The following is a 13,943-nucleotide window of genomic DNA, read 5'->3' as shown; positions in this document are numbered from 1 at the left end:
TCATCTCAAATTACTATGGCCTTCATGTACTTTACCAAATGCCTCATCAGTGTGTGTGTATTACTGTGAATGTGAGCAAGGTTGAGGGGTCAGGTGAGGGAGTACACTGTCAAATTGGGTCCATTATCTACTCATCTGAAACAGCTGTGCGTACCCACTAATTTCAAAATGACGAGTGTAAATGGCCACTAATACAAGGCCTTCATTAAAACTTTGACAAACTCCTTTTGTCTGTAAACAGTGGTGAAGTGAGAAAAACCCCTTCACTCTCACATGCTTATTAACACTGGCCAAGAGTCCTCTTATTTTTCACATCTCAGATTTCCATTTCTCACATCATCTGTCTCAAATTCATATGGAATTATGTATGACTGGTCCAGTCAAATTCATGCAATAATAAGATCACAGTTTGCCCAGGAAGAGTGTGTGTGTGTGTGTGTATGTGTGTGTGTGTGTGTGTGTGTGTGTGTGTGTGTGTGTGTGTGTGTGTGTGTGTGTGTGTGTGTGTGTGTGTGTGTGTGTGTGTGTGTGTGTGCGTGCGTGCGTGCGTGCGTGCGTGCGTGCGTGTGTGTGCGTGTGCATGTGTGTGTGTCTGTCTGTCTGTGTCAGTACAGACAGAGTTCACGGTGTCTGCAAATGTAATGATCATGACAGGAGGGTGACTGGGTTTACACAGCCTTTGACTTAATTCAGACTGTCTGATCTCAGCATCTTTTATGCTGCCTATGGCCAACAGGTGTCATCAAGCCTAATAATTCTACACAGAATAACAATTTATCATTTTCACATGTACAATATTTTGATGAATTATGTTGTATATATTTTAATTCTGCTCTATATAGATTTGGTAAGCCTTTATTTTACAGTAGATAAACGGCAAGGTAGCCTATTGAAGATGGCAATTGCACAATAATAATAACCTATGAATTAGCTTGTTTATTTCTATGGGATGAAGAAGCACTACTAGGCATAATTTGGTACCTTACCAGGCAGGCAGCAGCTACCAATGAAACATAGGCATGCGCACACACACACACACACACACACACACACACACACACACACACACACACACACACACACACACACACACACACACACACACACACACACACACACACACACACACACACACACACACACACAGGCCATCATTTACAGAGTGGGTGAAAGACTGAGATGAGTTGTAACACGTAGTCAACGTATGTGGCTCACTTTCCTCTGGACCCCGGCGCCTTCTGTTTTAACAGAAGAGAGCTTGTGCTCACTGAATATTCATAAAGCGTCACTGAGTGGGCGTGGATTAAAATAACCAAGTCTTTAAAAATGAGAAGCTCCGAAAGTGTGCTCAAGCGACACAGAACAAACTCATCGAATATCCAGAAAAGGACAATATCAATTACTTTAATACAGTAAGTAGCCTACCATTGCACGTGATTGTCCTGCTTTTTCTCACATTGTTGTGACATGAAAAGTGCTTTGGCCTATTTGTTACAGAAGGTGAATTCACCAATTTGTAAGTCGCTCTGGATAAGAGCGTCTGCTAAATGACTTAAATGTAAATGTTTATACAACTGCACGCATTAAAGGTGATTGTAAAACGCTTTCCTTCTCTCCCCAGTCAAATTCAGACCACATAATCCAACCGAAATGGAGACCATGCACGAAATCATCCCTTTCGCCAAGGAGATGCTGGCGCAAAAGCCTAGCCGCCGTATGCTGAAGGTTTACCTTGTGGGCACCGTGGTGGCCTTCTTGGGCATGGTTCTGGGTCTGGTGGAAACCGTGTGCCAGTCCTTCTCCTCCGGAGAGCCGCTGGACGCAGAGCTCGTTCAGTTGATTGCTCGGGAGCAGAGGGCACTCGAGACGGAGGAGAGAAGGAGACATGAGGAGGTGGCAACAGTTTCGGCCGCAGAACAGATCACCATACCCAGGAAGCTACAGCAGTCCACGGGAGCGCATAGAAGCACAGGTGCAGCCAACCGACTGCACGCCTCGTAAAAATCGTCACTGGGCCAGCGCCAAAACGCTGTTAACCTACACAATTATGAAGGAACTGTATAGTCCTTGCCACGCCAAATACGGTGCGCTACATACGCACTCGAAAAAGCTTCACAAGAGGAATCGCACTGGGCACAGAGGTCAATTCAACGTCTATTCCACGACATGGAAACAACGTTGATTCAACCAATGTGTGCCCAGTGGGAGGATTGGCAACCTCAAACAGTCAACAGCAAAACGAGTTGACTGTCTGTTGAGCTGCGCTTTGCTGCGCTGCTTTGGGTAGCCTAAATTGACGCGTCAGTTGGAGGCTCCAAGCTGAAATTTGAGTCCCGGGTCGAAATAGCCGGCGAAAGAGCAGCTGTCCGACTCTCACTATCAGACAGTGAGAGATAGGGCGTTGACTGCACAGCCGCGGCCCTGCTATCTCATTCTCCACTCCATCCATGGTGCCAAATGTGTTACATTTAGATGTTTTGTGTGTGCTATGTCAATGCTGTAAATATATTAATGTTTTTCCTACTCAATAAATTCATATTTTTATTTACAATGTCTATAGATGGTATTTTCTGAGAGAGATATACTGGATACATTATTTATAAGCACCCAAATATAAACATATTCACGGCCAGCATTGTAAAACCAAAACGAGTAGGACTATCATAAATTTAGTAGCCTACGGTGGTTACCTTTCCTTTTGAATATTCTTGCATCAGGTCAAGATCCACTAGAGGGCGCCTTCATACTGGGTAAGCAAAGGGGCCCGAATGTAGCCTATAATAAAGATTCCAATTGGCATTCTTCCTTCCTGCTACCTCCAACCCTTGAGCAATCATTGAACTGGACGTGATTGGATAAGTGAAAGAAATGTAACAATCCTATTTATTTTTTTAAACAAGTCTTTGTTATATCTGTAAGAAGCTGCTTCAAGAGAGTAGTCGTGAATGAAGGATGCATTCTCAAAGGGGTTTTACAGGTGTAGCGATGGAATGGGAACAGGCAAGGAGGGGGTTGTATCAGCGACCTCTGCATTTGTAGAGTAAGTCTCTACCTATTGTACAGATGTAGGATCTTAATTTGATCACCCTGTTGCAATGCAGGAAATGTGTTTAAAAAGGCTTCTGAAATGTGTAATTTCCACTTAGAAATTTCAGACTTGTTTTTCCCTTTCCAAAATTATATCAACCCTTACAAAAATGTCCATTAATTATAATCCACATTTCCTGTTACTTCAGGATAATTTTTCTGCTGTCGCACGTAAACTGGCTCAAATTAAGATCTTACATCTGTACCATAAAGGCACAGAAGCCTTGACAGAGGACAGTGAGCAGGAAAGTCTACACAGGGAGGCTATGGGTAACCTTTGATTTGTCTTTGTGAGTAAGACGGTAACTTCTGGTGTTGTATGGTTTCTATTAAGACTTGAATGAGCTAAACATGTGCAACATGGCATCCAGTTAAAATCTAGAAATTCACGATTCAATGGATTTCATTCCATTTGCCGCATGAGACAGAAAACAATTTTTGTGAAGCAACTAAATCTCACAATATCTGTATACTATGTCTGCCGGCCATCATCCTGGTTGGTTCTACACAGTCTTGGATGAGGTCACCCCTGCCTTCCCCGTACAGTGTAAAGTGAGACCTTGTGTAAAGTGCTTTATAAATGCAAATCCATTATTATTTCCATTGTGTGCAGACAATCATCACTCTTATGAGGGGCTCGACTGAAAAGTCTTCCCTGCAACAGGATGATACAGTATTATGCCATTGGGTTCAGTGTGTTTACCGTTTAAGAATAAAACCAGAGACCATTTATGCCTGGCCTAGTTTTATAGGGTCACAGTGCTGTGGGGGTGAATTATAGATGACACTTCCTGTGGCTTGGATGACTGAGATACTGAACAAACAATGTGACACCTTTAGCTCAAAGATAATCACATGAATGTGATTGGGACCAAAAACCAGACCGAGCTGAACAGAGAGAAATATGGTTCCTCCTCCTATGTAAATGTCTTTAATAATAATGTTTGGCTATCACTAGGACAGACATGACACATTAATAGCTGGAGGCGCCCTGAATAGGGAGAGAGGTATTATAGAATTGTCCCTGAGCTGCAAAACAGGCTTGTCTTACTCAGAACTAAAAAGCCTGATGCAGCTGGGATTAATATGGGACCAAGAACTATGATTTTTCTAGACTCTGAGTCACTAGCACAAATTGGCTTGGGAACACTAAAAACAATTAATATTCATTTTGAAAAAAACATCTAATCAAGAAGTCATGTTTCACCAAGAGAACAATAAACCCAGAATCAAAGTTAGGCTGTAGAGTATAGAGAGGTAGGGATTAAACACCATTCAAACAACAGAGGATTCTCTTTGTAGAAGGAGAGGGATTTGCTCTGAAAGGTTGCCAGTAGTAACAGAGGCAACAGACACAGTTTGAAGCTTGTGAGACTGTGCCAAGTTCTTCCCATTGTCAACAAGGCTCTCAGAGGATGAACAACCAACCAGGCAGCAATTATATCCTGCTCTCGATGAATTCCCTCCCTATACTCGTTTTATAACAGAAACAGAGAGTGAGAAAGGAGGAGAGATAAAGTGATCAGTCAAAGTTAATGCATTGTCTTATTGTGTCATATTCTGCCAAATATCAAAGTATTTGTACATTTCATAAAAAATACTATTTGTCTACAGTATATAATGTAACAATATCGAATCCATCTTCATTGTTCTAAGTTTAATATTGTCAAACATATATTTACATACACTAAGTGTACAAAACATTAAGAACACCTTCCTAATATTGAGTTGCACCACTGCCCTCCTCTGCCTTCAGAACAGCCTCAATTCTTTGGGGCTGGACTCTACAAGGTGTTGAAAGCGTTCCACAGGGATGCTGGCCCATGTTGACTGCAATGCTTCCCACAGTTGTGTCAAGTTAGCTGGATGTCCATTGGTGGTGGATCATTCTTGATACATAAGTGAAACTGTTGAGCATGAAAAACCCAGCAGCATTGCAGTTCTTGACACAAACCGGTGCACCTGGCACCTACTACCATACCCTGTTCAAAGGCACTTAAATATTTTGTCTTGCCCATTCACCCGCTGAATGGCAAACACACAGTCCATGCCTCAAATGTATCAAGGCTTAAACCACCTTCTTTACCTGTCTCCTTCCCTTCATCTACACTGATGGAAGTGGATTTAACAAGTGACTGTCACACCCTGATCTGTTTCACCTGTCCTCGTTATTGTATCCACCCCCTCCAGGTGTCGCTTATTTTCCCCAGTGTATTTATCCATGTGTTTCCTGTCTCTCTGTGCCAGTTCGTCTGGTATGATTTGAAGTCAATCAGCAGTTTTCCCGTTCTGCTGCTTTTTGCATTCTCATTTTTCTAGTCCTCCCGGTTTTGACCTCTGCCTGTTTCTGGACTCTGTACCCGCCTGCCTGACCATTCTGCCTGCCTTGACCACGAGCCTGTCTGCCACTCTGTACCTCCTGGACTCTGATCTGGTTTTGACCTTTTTGCTTGTCCACAACCATTCTCTTTCCTACCCCTTTGGATGAATAAACATTATAAGACTCCAACCATCTGCCTCCTGTGTCTGCATTTGGGTCTCGCCTTGTGCCTTGATAAGTGACATCAATAAGGGAGCATAGCCTTGACCTGGATTCACCTTGTCAGTCTGTGTCATGGAAAGAGCAATTGTTCCTAATGTTTTGTACACTCAGTGTATATCAGGCAGCGGTGATTACATGAACAATGTCCTAGTTGTCTTTGGAAATATCATGAGAAATAAAGTATAAACTTAAACAAAAGTGTGAAAAATAGATAATGATGACATTTCAGACAAACATATGACTGACTATAAGCAAACACACCTTGCTTTAAACGAACACTTTACTTTTGAATATGGAGGTTGTCAATAATACAAAAGTTAGTGGTTGACATCACTTTAGCATTCTGAATACATTGAAACATTGGAAACATCTACGGGAAAGAATGTATTTACACAGTAGTTCTGGGGACACAAATAATTTTGGCTGTGTGACACAATCAAACCCCTATGTCCTCTTGTTTGTGGTGTTGAGAACACATGTTTTATGGTATCATATCTGAAAGTTAGAAAGACGCCCTAGTGTATAAAATTATACTAATGCACCTGTTGTTCATTGTCATCTCTTCCAGCTTAGTTCATGACCTCATGAATAAAGTGTCAGGTATATTTGTGTATCTTAAGTCTCTAAGAAAGAGAGGGAGGGAGAGTTTGAGAGGTTGGCAGGACCATAGCTTCAATTGTCACTTGGCAACTCAGAAGAGAAAAACTCAGCATTTAGTCAAGCATGTGTCATCCTTAAGAAGCCTCGAGAGCACCTCTCCAAATCACTCAAAAGATAAAGGTGGGGGCACTGTGTAATCTAGTTACACAACTAGCACAGCGGGAAACCCAAGAAAGGTTATGTGTCTACTCAATCTAGGCAGGATGAGTTTACATGGCAGACATGAGTGTGACATACAGTATGTATGGTTTCCCGCAGCAAAACAATGTATTTTTCAGCAGATGGGTCGAGTCCCTGCTGAGTAACGGGCTTACACGTGTGGGAAGATAACATTTCAGTGGGAGCAGGTTGAGGGGAGTGAAAAGTTGAGGGGAGTGGAATTTCTCATGCTTTTGTAAAGGAGTCTTATGCCAACCTTGATAGAATTGAATAGGTGAACCTGGGTTACGCTACGTTCAGAAAATAACCTCCTACGTTGGTCAACTAGCACATTTAAATACAAAATAGTCAGAAGAAGCAACCTGGACTCTGTAAAACCTGTAAATTAAAATCCAGGACACTCAAATTAGTGTGATATGTTACGTTTGGTATTCATTTGTGGTTGTCCATCACCCATTTCGTGTGATATGTTAGAAATGACCATTTGTATGGTATTTTACGAATTGCAACTTGTATGATATGTTACGAATTGCAATTCATACAATATGTTACAAATTTTAAATACGTATGATATGTTAATACATACATTTGGTATGGTTACATAAGACAGAGGATTACTTAAGGAAAAAACAAATCATACCAATTTGAGTGTAGCGGATTTAGCGGATCATACAGTGAGTGAAACATTCAAAAGTGAAGCCTCCCCCATTTTAAGAACTGTCCAAATGTGGGGAGAAGATAATGACAATGTCTCATTTCCACTGAAAATGCAAATGTACACCCTGCAGTACCCCTTCTTCCATGACATTCTTGTAAACTAGCAAAAAGATGTGTCTCATCTCAGTCCATCAGTCTAGAACATGAAATCTGGGTCATCATGTCCATGAGTCCATCTGTCTCACTGTTAACCATCATGGTGGCTACCCTACATAGCGATAATAGTCCTACGCTATATAGCGACTCCCTACACAGTGACAGTAGTTGCGCTAGCCGTGGCTGTGGTGAGGGGGGCCAAGGCGGCATTGTTGATTGTGACCTGTCCTTGTGGTGAAACCTTAGCCAGTCGATGCTCCTTGTTCTGGGAACAGCTTCGGGCACAGAGCTTGCAGGAGGCGCAGGCTGAGTTACAGCAGGGTAGGAAGCGGCAGACAATGATCCTGCAGAGGAACCAGCCTGGAGACCAGCAGCACCAACACAGCAGGACCAAACCAGCTATCACACCCAGGGTGATGAAGAGCGCCAGCAGAGACAGATAGGGTGTAGAGTCTGGGGGAGCGTGGAGGGGTGAGAGTAGAGTACAGTTAGCAATGGGGTCTGCATGCAATTTTTGGCCAATCTCCAACCTTCCATTCTGAAGCAAAATTCTGGAGAAATGTGTTTTCAAACAGCAAAATTATTTTTTAAGTGCCAACTATATTTTAGAAAAAATCCAATCTGGTTTTCGAGCCCACTACAGCACAGAGACAGCCTTAGTTAAAGTGGTAAATTATCTAAGAGCCAACACAGATGCCAAACAGCTCTCTGTACTCTTAGATTTAAGTGCAGCAATCAACACTGTTGACCATGATATCCTTCTGGACAGATTGGAGAGGTGGGTTGGGTTCGATCCCAGGCTGTGTCACAGCCAGCCGTGACCGGGAGCCACATGGGGCGGCGCACAATGGGCTCAGCGTCGTCTGGGTTAGGGGAGGATTTGGCCGGGGGGATTTCTTTGGCTCATGCTCTAGCGACTCCTTGTGGCGGGCCGGGCGCCTGTAAGCTGACATTGATTGTCAGTTGGACGGCTTGATGAGTCATGTTTGGAAGACACATGACTCTCAACCGTTGCCTCTCTCTCTCTCTCTCTCTCTCTCTCTCTCTCGAGTCCTTTGGGGAAATGCAGCAATGAGACAAGATCGTAACTAATTGGATATCATGAAAAAAGGGGGTAAAAAACAACAACATAGCATTGATTTTCACTGCTACGTAATTCATTTCAAGATTCTTCTATTGGTTTTTTAAATCAATCCACAATTGTGCACCACAATACATCAAACAAGTTATTTACCCAGGAGGTCCCTCAGGTCCTCTGGCACTGGCCTTTTAACTATCCTAAAGCCTAGGACCAAGAGGCATGGAGAGGCAGCCTTTAGTTATTAGGTGTTATTACGTGCTACACTAAGGCAGTTATTTATCTTATAACTTGTCCTTGTGGTAAAAATGATGCGCGAATTAAAAGTACGTATCTCAGAGCATCGTAGCACCATTAGGTGTAAAAACTTTACTTATCCAGTTGCGGCCCACTTCTTGGAGGCAGGCCACTCGATTTCGTCTCTGCGTTATATTGGCATCGAACATGTCACCCTCCCTAGGAGAGGGGGGGTGACCTTGATAATTTATTGTTAAAACGAGAGGCTGCCTGGATCTTTAATTTAAAGACCCTTGCTCCCTTCGGTCTCAACGTAGACTTTGATCTGAAGCCATTCTTGTGATTATTGTGACTTTGCCATTGTAATTGTTTGTAAGCTTGTGTAGTCAAATTAATCTATGATCGTATGCTATCCATTTGTTGTTTGTATGTTGTTCTTTGTATGACATTTTAATATTTTAACCAATGATATTAGGCCACTCCTGGCCATGATTACAGACACCTGTGTGTCTTTTGACACTATATAAACGAGTCATCCCGCAGTGTTTGTGATTATACCTTGATGAAGACAGCTTGGCTGTCGAAACGTTGGTAATTATATTTTTGCATCTGAGCTTCTAGAGTGTGCAGCTCTCTTTTATTTTCAAGTTTTCTACTCCGCTAGCCAGCACCTTGTCTTAATAGGTGTGCGTTTATTTTTCTTCTAGAGCCTTTAGTTATTATACCTGCAGCCTTTGGAATAGAGAACCTGAGGCTGAATCTGTGGACATAATTAAAAGAGACCTTGAAACATCCTTTTAGCTTTGCTTTTCTTCCGGGTGCTTTTTGGTTGTTCAGTTTGTGTCATTCTTTTGATTTGTATCTTTGTATAGTGTATCTTTGTATAGTAAATATTTTAGCTTTAATTTTCATTGTTTTTATTCGTTGCTTCCTGTAAAGCACATTGCATTGCATTCCATGCCTGAAATGTGCTGTATAAATAAAGCTTGATTTTATTTTATTTGAATAGTACAAACATCAGAATGCTTTGTTGCCAAATCACAGAAAATACTTTTCCTTGTAATCAATGTTGATCCATTCATCCCTTAATTTAGGCAGAAAAAAAGACCATTCACACACATATCCTGTTATCACTACTGTCAAATTCCACAGACATTTTTCTCCCCTTAGTCAATTGAATTGGATTGAATAAAATAATGATTGTGGTCTTGGCTGGATATCTGGTGGTTTGCCACTGAGAAGCCGCCATCACACTTTATTGGTTTACAACCATTAAGGTTGAAATAAAGACCTATTCGCAGCCCAATTTGTTTTATGCCCCCTATCATAGATATGCTTTGCATTTGAATTAGGTTCCCAAATAGAGTTTACAGACACATACTGTACAATATCCCAACACTGATTTATGCTCCCAAAAAGTATCTTACCCAGCAGTTAAGAAATAAGGGATCTTTTAGAAAAGCCACTGTGAGATATACTACATGTAAAACACTGAGTTTTGGTTGAGATTGTTATTCTATTAACCTTTCCTTAACCAGGTAAATCTTTGGGAACTAACCTAATGTAGCAGGCAAAGAAAGACACCTGAACAGAGTCCCCACTTCCATTTTTCAGGGGAAACGGAAGTTAGGTTGAAAATACTGTATCCCTGAAAACCAGAAACATCTGCTTTCTTCCAATGCCGCTAAGGGTGTTGGGAACTGATCCTTTTATAAAAACAACCTCCTAGTTGGTCAATAACCTGCATCACCTGTAACAGTTGTCACTCACCTGTCACTGAGTCGTGATTGGGTACGCCGTCCGGAGTGCCACAGTTCCTATAGGTGGACATGGGAAAAGTTGTCGGGTTTAAGACAGGAGGGGTTGGGGTCACTGCTGGGGAAGTGGCTTGGGCTGGAGCCAGCTGACCTGCTGAGGAGAGGACACAGGTTTTATTTATCTTCCCTTTAGTAAGTAAGGTGACTGAGAACACATTTCAATTTACAGTAACAATATTGAAAAGAGTTGTACAGGATATAAGAGCAGTAAAATAATACAATTGGGTGGTCTAGCAATCTAAGCTGCTGCCTCTGGTGCACATATACCGCTGCAGCATGGGTTCGAACCCGGTTAATGCAATTTCAGCACACACTCCTCTATCTTTCCTCTCTACTTCTACCCTAACCAATAAACCAAAATATAATGTATGAACTGTGGAATAGTGTAACATTAGTGAGACTGAGTCGGAAAGGTGTTTGGGGGCCACATAGAACACCTTTAAAGGTTTGTTGAACAGGTAGCTGCACAGGTGTCTTACCTAAGTGACCTTTGCACCCTGAGGGCATGTGATCCTCCAGGTCGCTCCCGTCCCCACAGTTATCAATGCCCTTGTCGTCACACACCAGACTCATGGGGATACACTTCCCATTGCGACATGGGAAATAAGGTTCGCCGCTGCACGCGGATTGGTTAAAACCTGAAAACGGATAGAGCAAGGTGGTACATTTGATTGGTTACAAACTGCACAAACTACAGCTTATGAGGTGGCTAGGATTGTAATGATGAGCTAGATTTCAACACCGACGTCAGATGACTATAAAACTACAACTAATGAATATGTGGCAAACATCCACGTGTCATGTCTCACCCAGTCTGAAGGAGGTAAAGTCCCCCACAAAGTCCACTCTTGGCTGGGTACCGCGGGTTACCAGACGCAGGGTCAGGTGATTCCCTGTGGACAGCACCGGACGGGGTGGGCTCTTCCCACACAGCGGTGGCCCAATTGGAGGCGAGTTCTTGTCCCGCCCATCATAGAACTGAATGTATGACCCCGCATGACACGGGTCCCTTGGCTCCACCACTGGATTCGAAGGCTCCAATTGGAGGTCCCCGGGGGACTCAGGGAAGAGGGGGGTGGGACTTTGGGGTGCTAAACGAAGCAGGCTGTAGACCAGGAAGAAGCGGAAGTGGAACTGTACCTTCACGGGAAGAGAAGGAAGGGGGGCATGTTTAGGTGACAGACATTGCAAGGAAGATAATGTGTAAAATATTGGAATTATCACTCAATGACCCCTTGGATCTGAAAGGACTTGATAGGTGTGGGAAGTCAAGGTGGAAATATTATCATATTGTATATACTTATCCAATCCTCTAAGATCTAGGGCTAGGAGTCGATTTGGGATATTGGGCATACATGTGTAGGGAGCACAAAAAGGGAGGTGGGGGCTGGGTGCGGTTAGTGGTGGGCACCTTGTCCTTGGGGGAGGCTGCCTGCATAGTGAAGTGGCAGTCTGTTCCCATGGTGACAAAGTAGTACTTCTTGGACTCCTGGTGTGAGTTGACAATCATCCCGTTGCCCTGGATGTTCTCACCACAGAAGTCCATCACGTTGACTGGAGGACATCAAACAGATGAAGAAGTACCATGAAGGAACAAACTACTTGTTTGTGAGGATGTGATGTGTAAACAATTTACTTTCTCTGTTTCTCCACAGTGCCATTGAGTCACTGACTTTATCAAATTATGAGATGAATAATAAAAACTCAGATAAAATAAAAACACAACTGAGTAGGCTACAGCTGATTGTTGCAGGTGAGTAGGTGGAACAAATAGCCAGAACCGGACCTAAACTGCTGCTTCAGACACCCACTCTGGGCAGTGAGCCATATAATGGGAAGATTTACAACCCCTTCCTGGTTTTATTAGCTGTTTCCCCAGGCAACCCCTGGATCGTTCTGCGCTGACCTCCTGGAATGTTCCAAGGAAGGGGACTGAGGAGCTCTATTGGCGGGAAACAACCAGTCCCACAATACCCCACAGGTAAACACGATGCCCGCAAGAGAAGCACTGTCCAAAACATGGACAACAGCAGAACAGTGAGTCCCCAATAAAGGATTTTACAGTTGAAAAATAAACAGCTCTGGTACTACTGTAGTCCAGTAGGGAAAAGACCAGTAAGAAGGCATGGGGCAACTCCTGATGACACACTCCCATGCAGGCTCACACGCAGTAGTGAGCAATACCTCTGAAAACGGCAGCTGCCCCAACCGTTCATCCATGTGTTATCCTAATGTCAATGACTGAAAGCTAACATGTATTTATTTGAGCTTTGAATGAAGCTGGACCTAAAAGATTATATGTAATTTATCTTAAATCATTTGGTGAAGGGTTAGGGACAATATTAAAGTAACTGAATCAATGACTGAAATTCAAATTCTGTATTTGTGAAGGTATAACCACGGAATTAAATAGAACGATCATTATAACTGGTAAAGTTCTGTTATTCCCCCAAAAATCAAGTCCATAGAGAATGAGCTGAAAATTATTTTTATAATGATTATTTTCTGTTCACTCAATAAATCAACAATAAAATCATGTTTCTTTCCCAATTATCCGGTTTTGATAATGATAAAAGCATAGAAACATGTCAAAAGTCTGGAATACAACATAAGTGAACAAAATATTTTAGGGTGGTTGTCAAAAAAGCCAAACATATTCCATGAATTAGTGTAATTGGAGATAATTCAAACCCATGTGTAAACTGTTATTTCACAAATTAAGAATAGTCACAAATGAACGTTCAGCTGCGGCCCGAACCCCTGGCGCCATGGGCATCCCCTGTATATGCATTATTCTCTTACCCATCGGTATGCGCCTGTTTCAATGGCAATTTCTTTTAGAAAGCAGAGTTCAAATCAACAGGTATTTGATAAAGAATATATATATGCTTCATTACAGTGACGCAAAAAACGACGGATTACATTTTACAATTGAGCTTCCATCTCCTTACCCGTGTCGATGGCATTGGTCTTGAGTGTCATTATGCTGAGCAGAACAAACCCTTTTGACAGGCTCTGAAGTTTATTCCCCTTGTTGACCATCTTGGTAGCCTACTCCCAAGCGCAAAGGATGGTGTTCCACTCTGATGCGTACTTTCCGTGTCACTCAGGCCTGCATATCTCAAGCCGCAAAACTGTGTTGCATGTGTGTCTGATTCGGTTTAAAACGGCGTTCTTTACAGAAAGCAACCATATTGCAAAATGCACTTTGTGGAGATTAGGTTATCGGTGTGCCAAGAGAAGCGCGGTCTTCATTTGGGGGATATACAAGGTACATTCGCATTTAATGTTTCTGACGCCTTTGGAAGTAGTACTCTTTATCATACTGGCTTTTGTTCCTTTGAAGCCCCCTTCTTTGTCAAATCCATCTACATGTCCTTTGATTTCCATGACAACGGCCCCAAAGCGATGTTTCCAAAGGACGAGCGGTGAGGTCTCTGACTAGATGCATCCCAAAGAGGTCTAGTAGCCTATCCTCACTGAACTGTAGCCTCCCATTGGGCAAAAACTGTTTGAATCAACGTTGTTTCCACATCATTTCAATCAAAAA

At 42.6% G+C, this 13,943-nt stretch overlaps 2 protein-coding genes across 2 annotated transcripts; one reads left to right on the top strand and one right to left on the bottom strand.

Annotated features, from left to right (window-relative positions):
• Positions 1–1,304: 1,304 nt before the first annotated feature.
• Positions 1,305–2,555, top strand: LOC135541026 (G0/G1 switch protein 2-like). The gene is made up of 2 exons (XM_064967167.1): positions 1,305–1,412; positions 1,622–2,555. Exon 2 carries the CDS (start codon positions 1,651–1,653, stop codon positions 1,999–2,001), a length of 351 nt encoding a protein of 116 aa, XP_064823239.1. The 5' UTR covers positions 1,305–1,412; positions 1,622–1,650; the 3' UTR covers positions 2,002–2,555.
• Positions 2,556–5,901: 3,346 nt separating this feature from the next.
• Positions 5,902–13,435, bottom strand: LOC135541507 (low-density lipoprotein receptor class A domain-containing protein 2-like). The gene is made up of 6 exons (XM_064967824.1): positions 13,345–13,435; positions 11,805–11,947; positions 11,203–11,533; positions 10,873–11,031; positions 10,347–10,487; positions 5,902–7,714 (listed from the first exon to the last, which is right to left on the bottom strand). Exons 1-6 carry the CDS (start codon positions 13,433–13,435, stop codon positions 7,413–7,415), a joined length of 1,167 nt encoding a protein of 388 aa, XP_064823896.1. The 3' UTR covers positions 5,902–7,412.
• Positions 13,436–13,943: the final 508 nt, after the last annotated feature.

Source organism: Oncorhynchus masou, chromosome 6, assembly GCF_036934945.1.
Source record: "Oncorhynchus masou masou isolate Uvic2021 chromosome 6, UVic_Omas_1.1, whole genome shotgun sequence".
NCBI classification, from domain to species: domain Eukaryota; kingdom Metazoa; phylum Chordata; class Actinopteri; order Salmoniformes; family Salmonidae; genus Oncorhynchus; species Oncorhynchus masou.
This window is presented reverse-complemented; position numbering and strand designations above follow the sequence as displayed.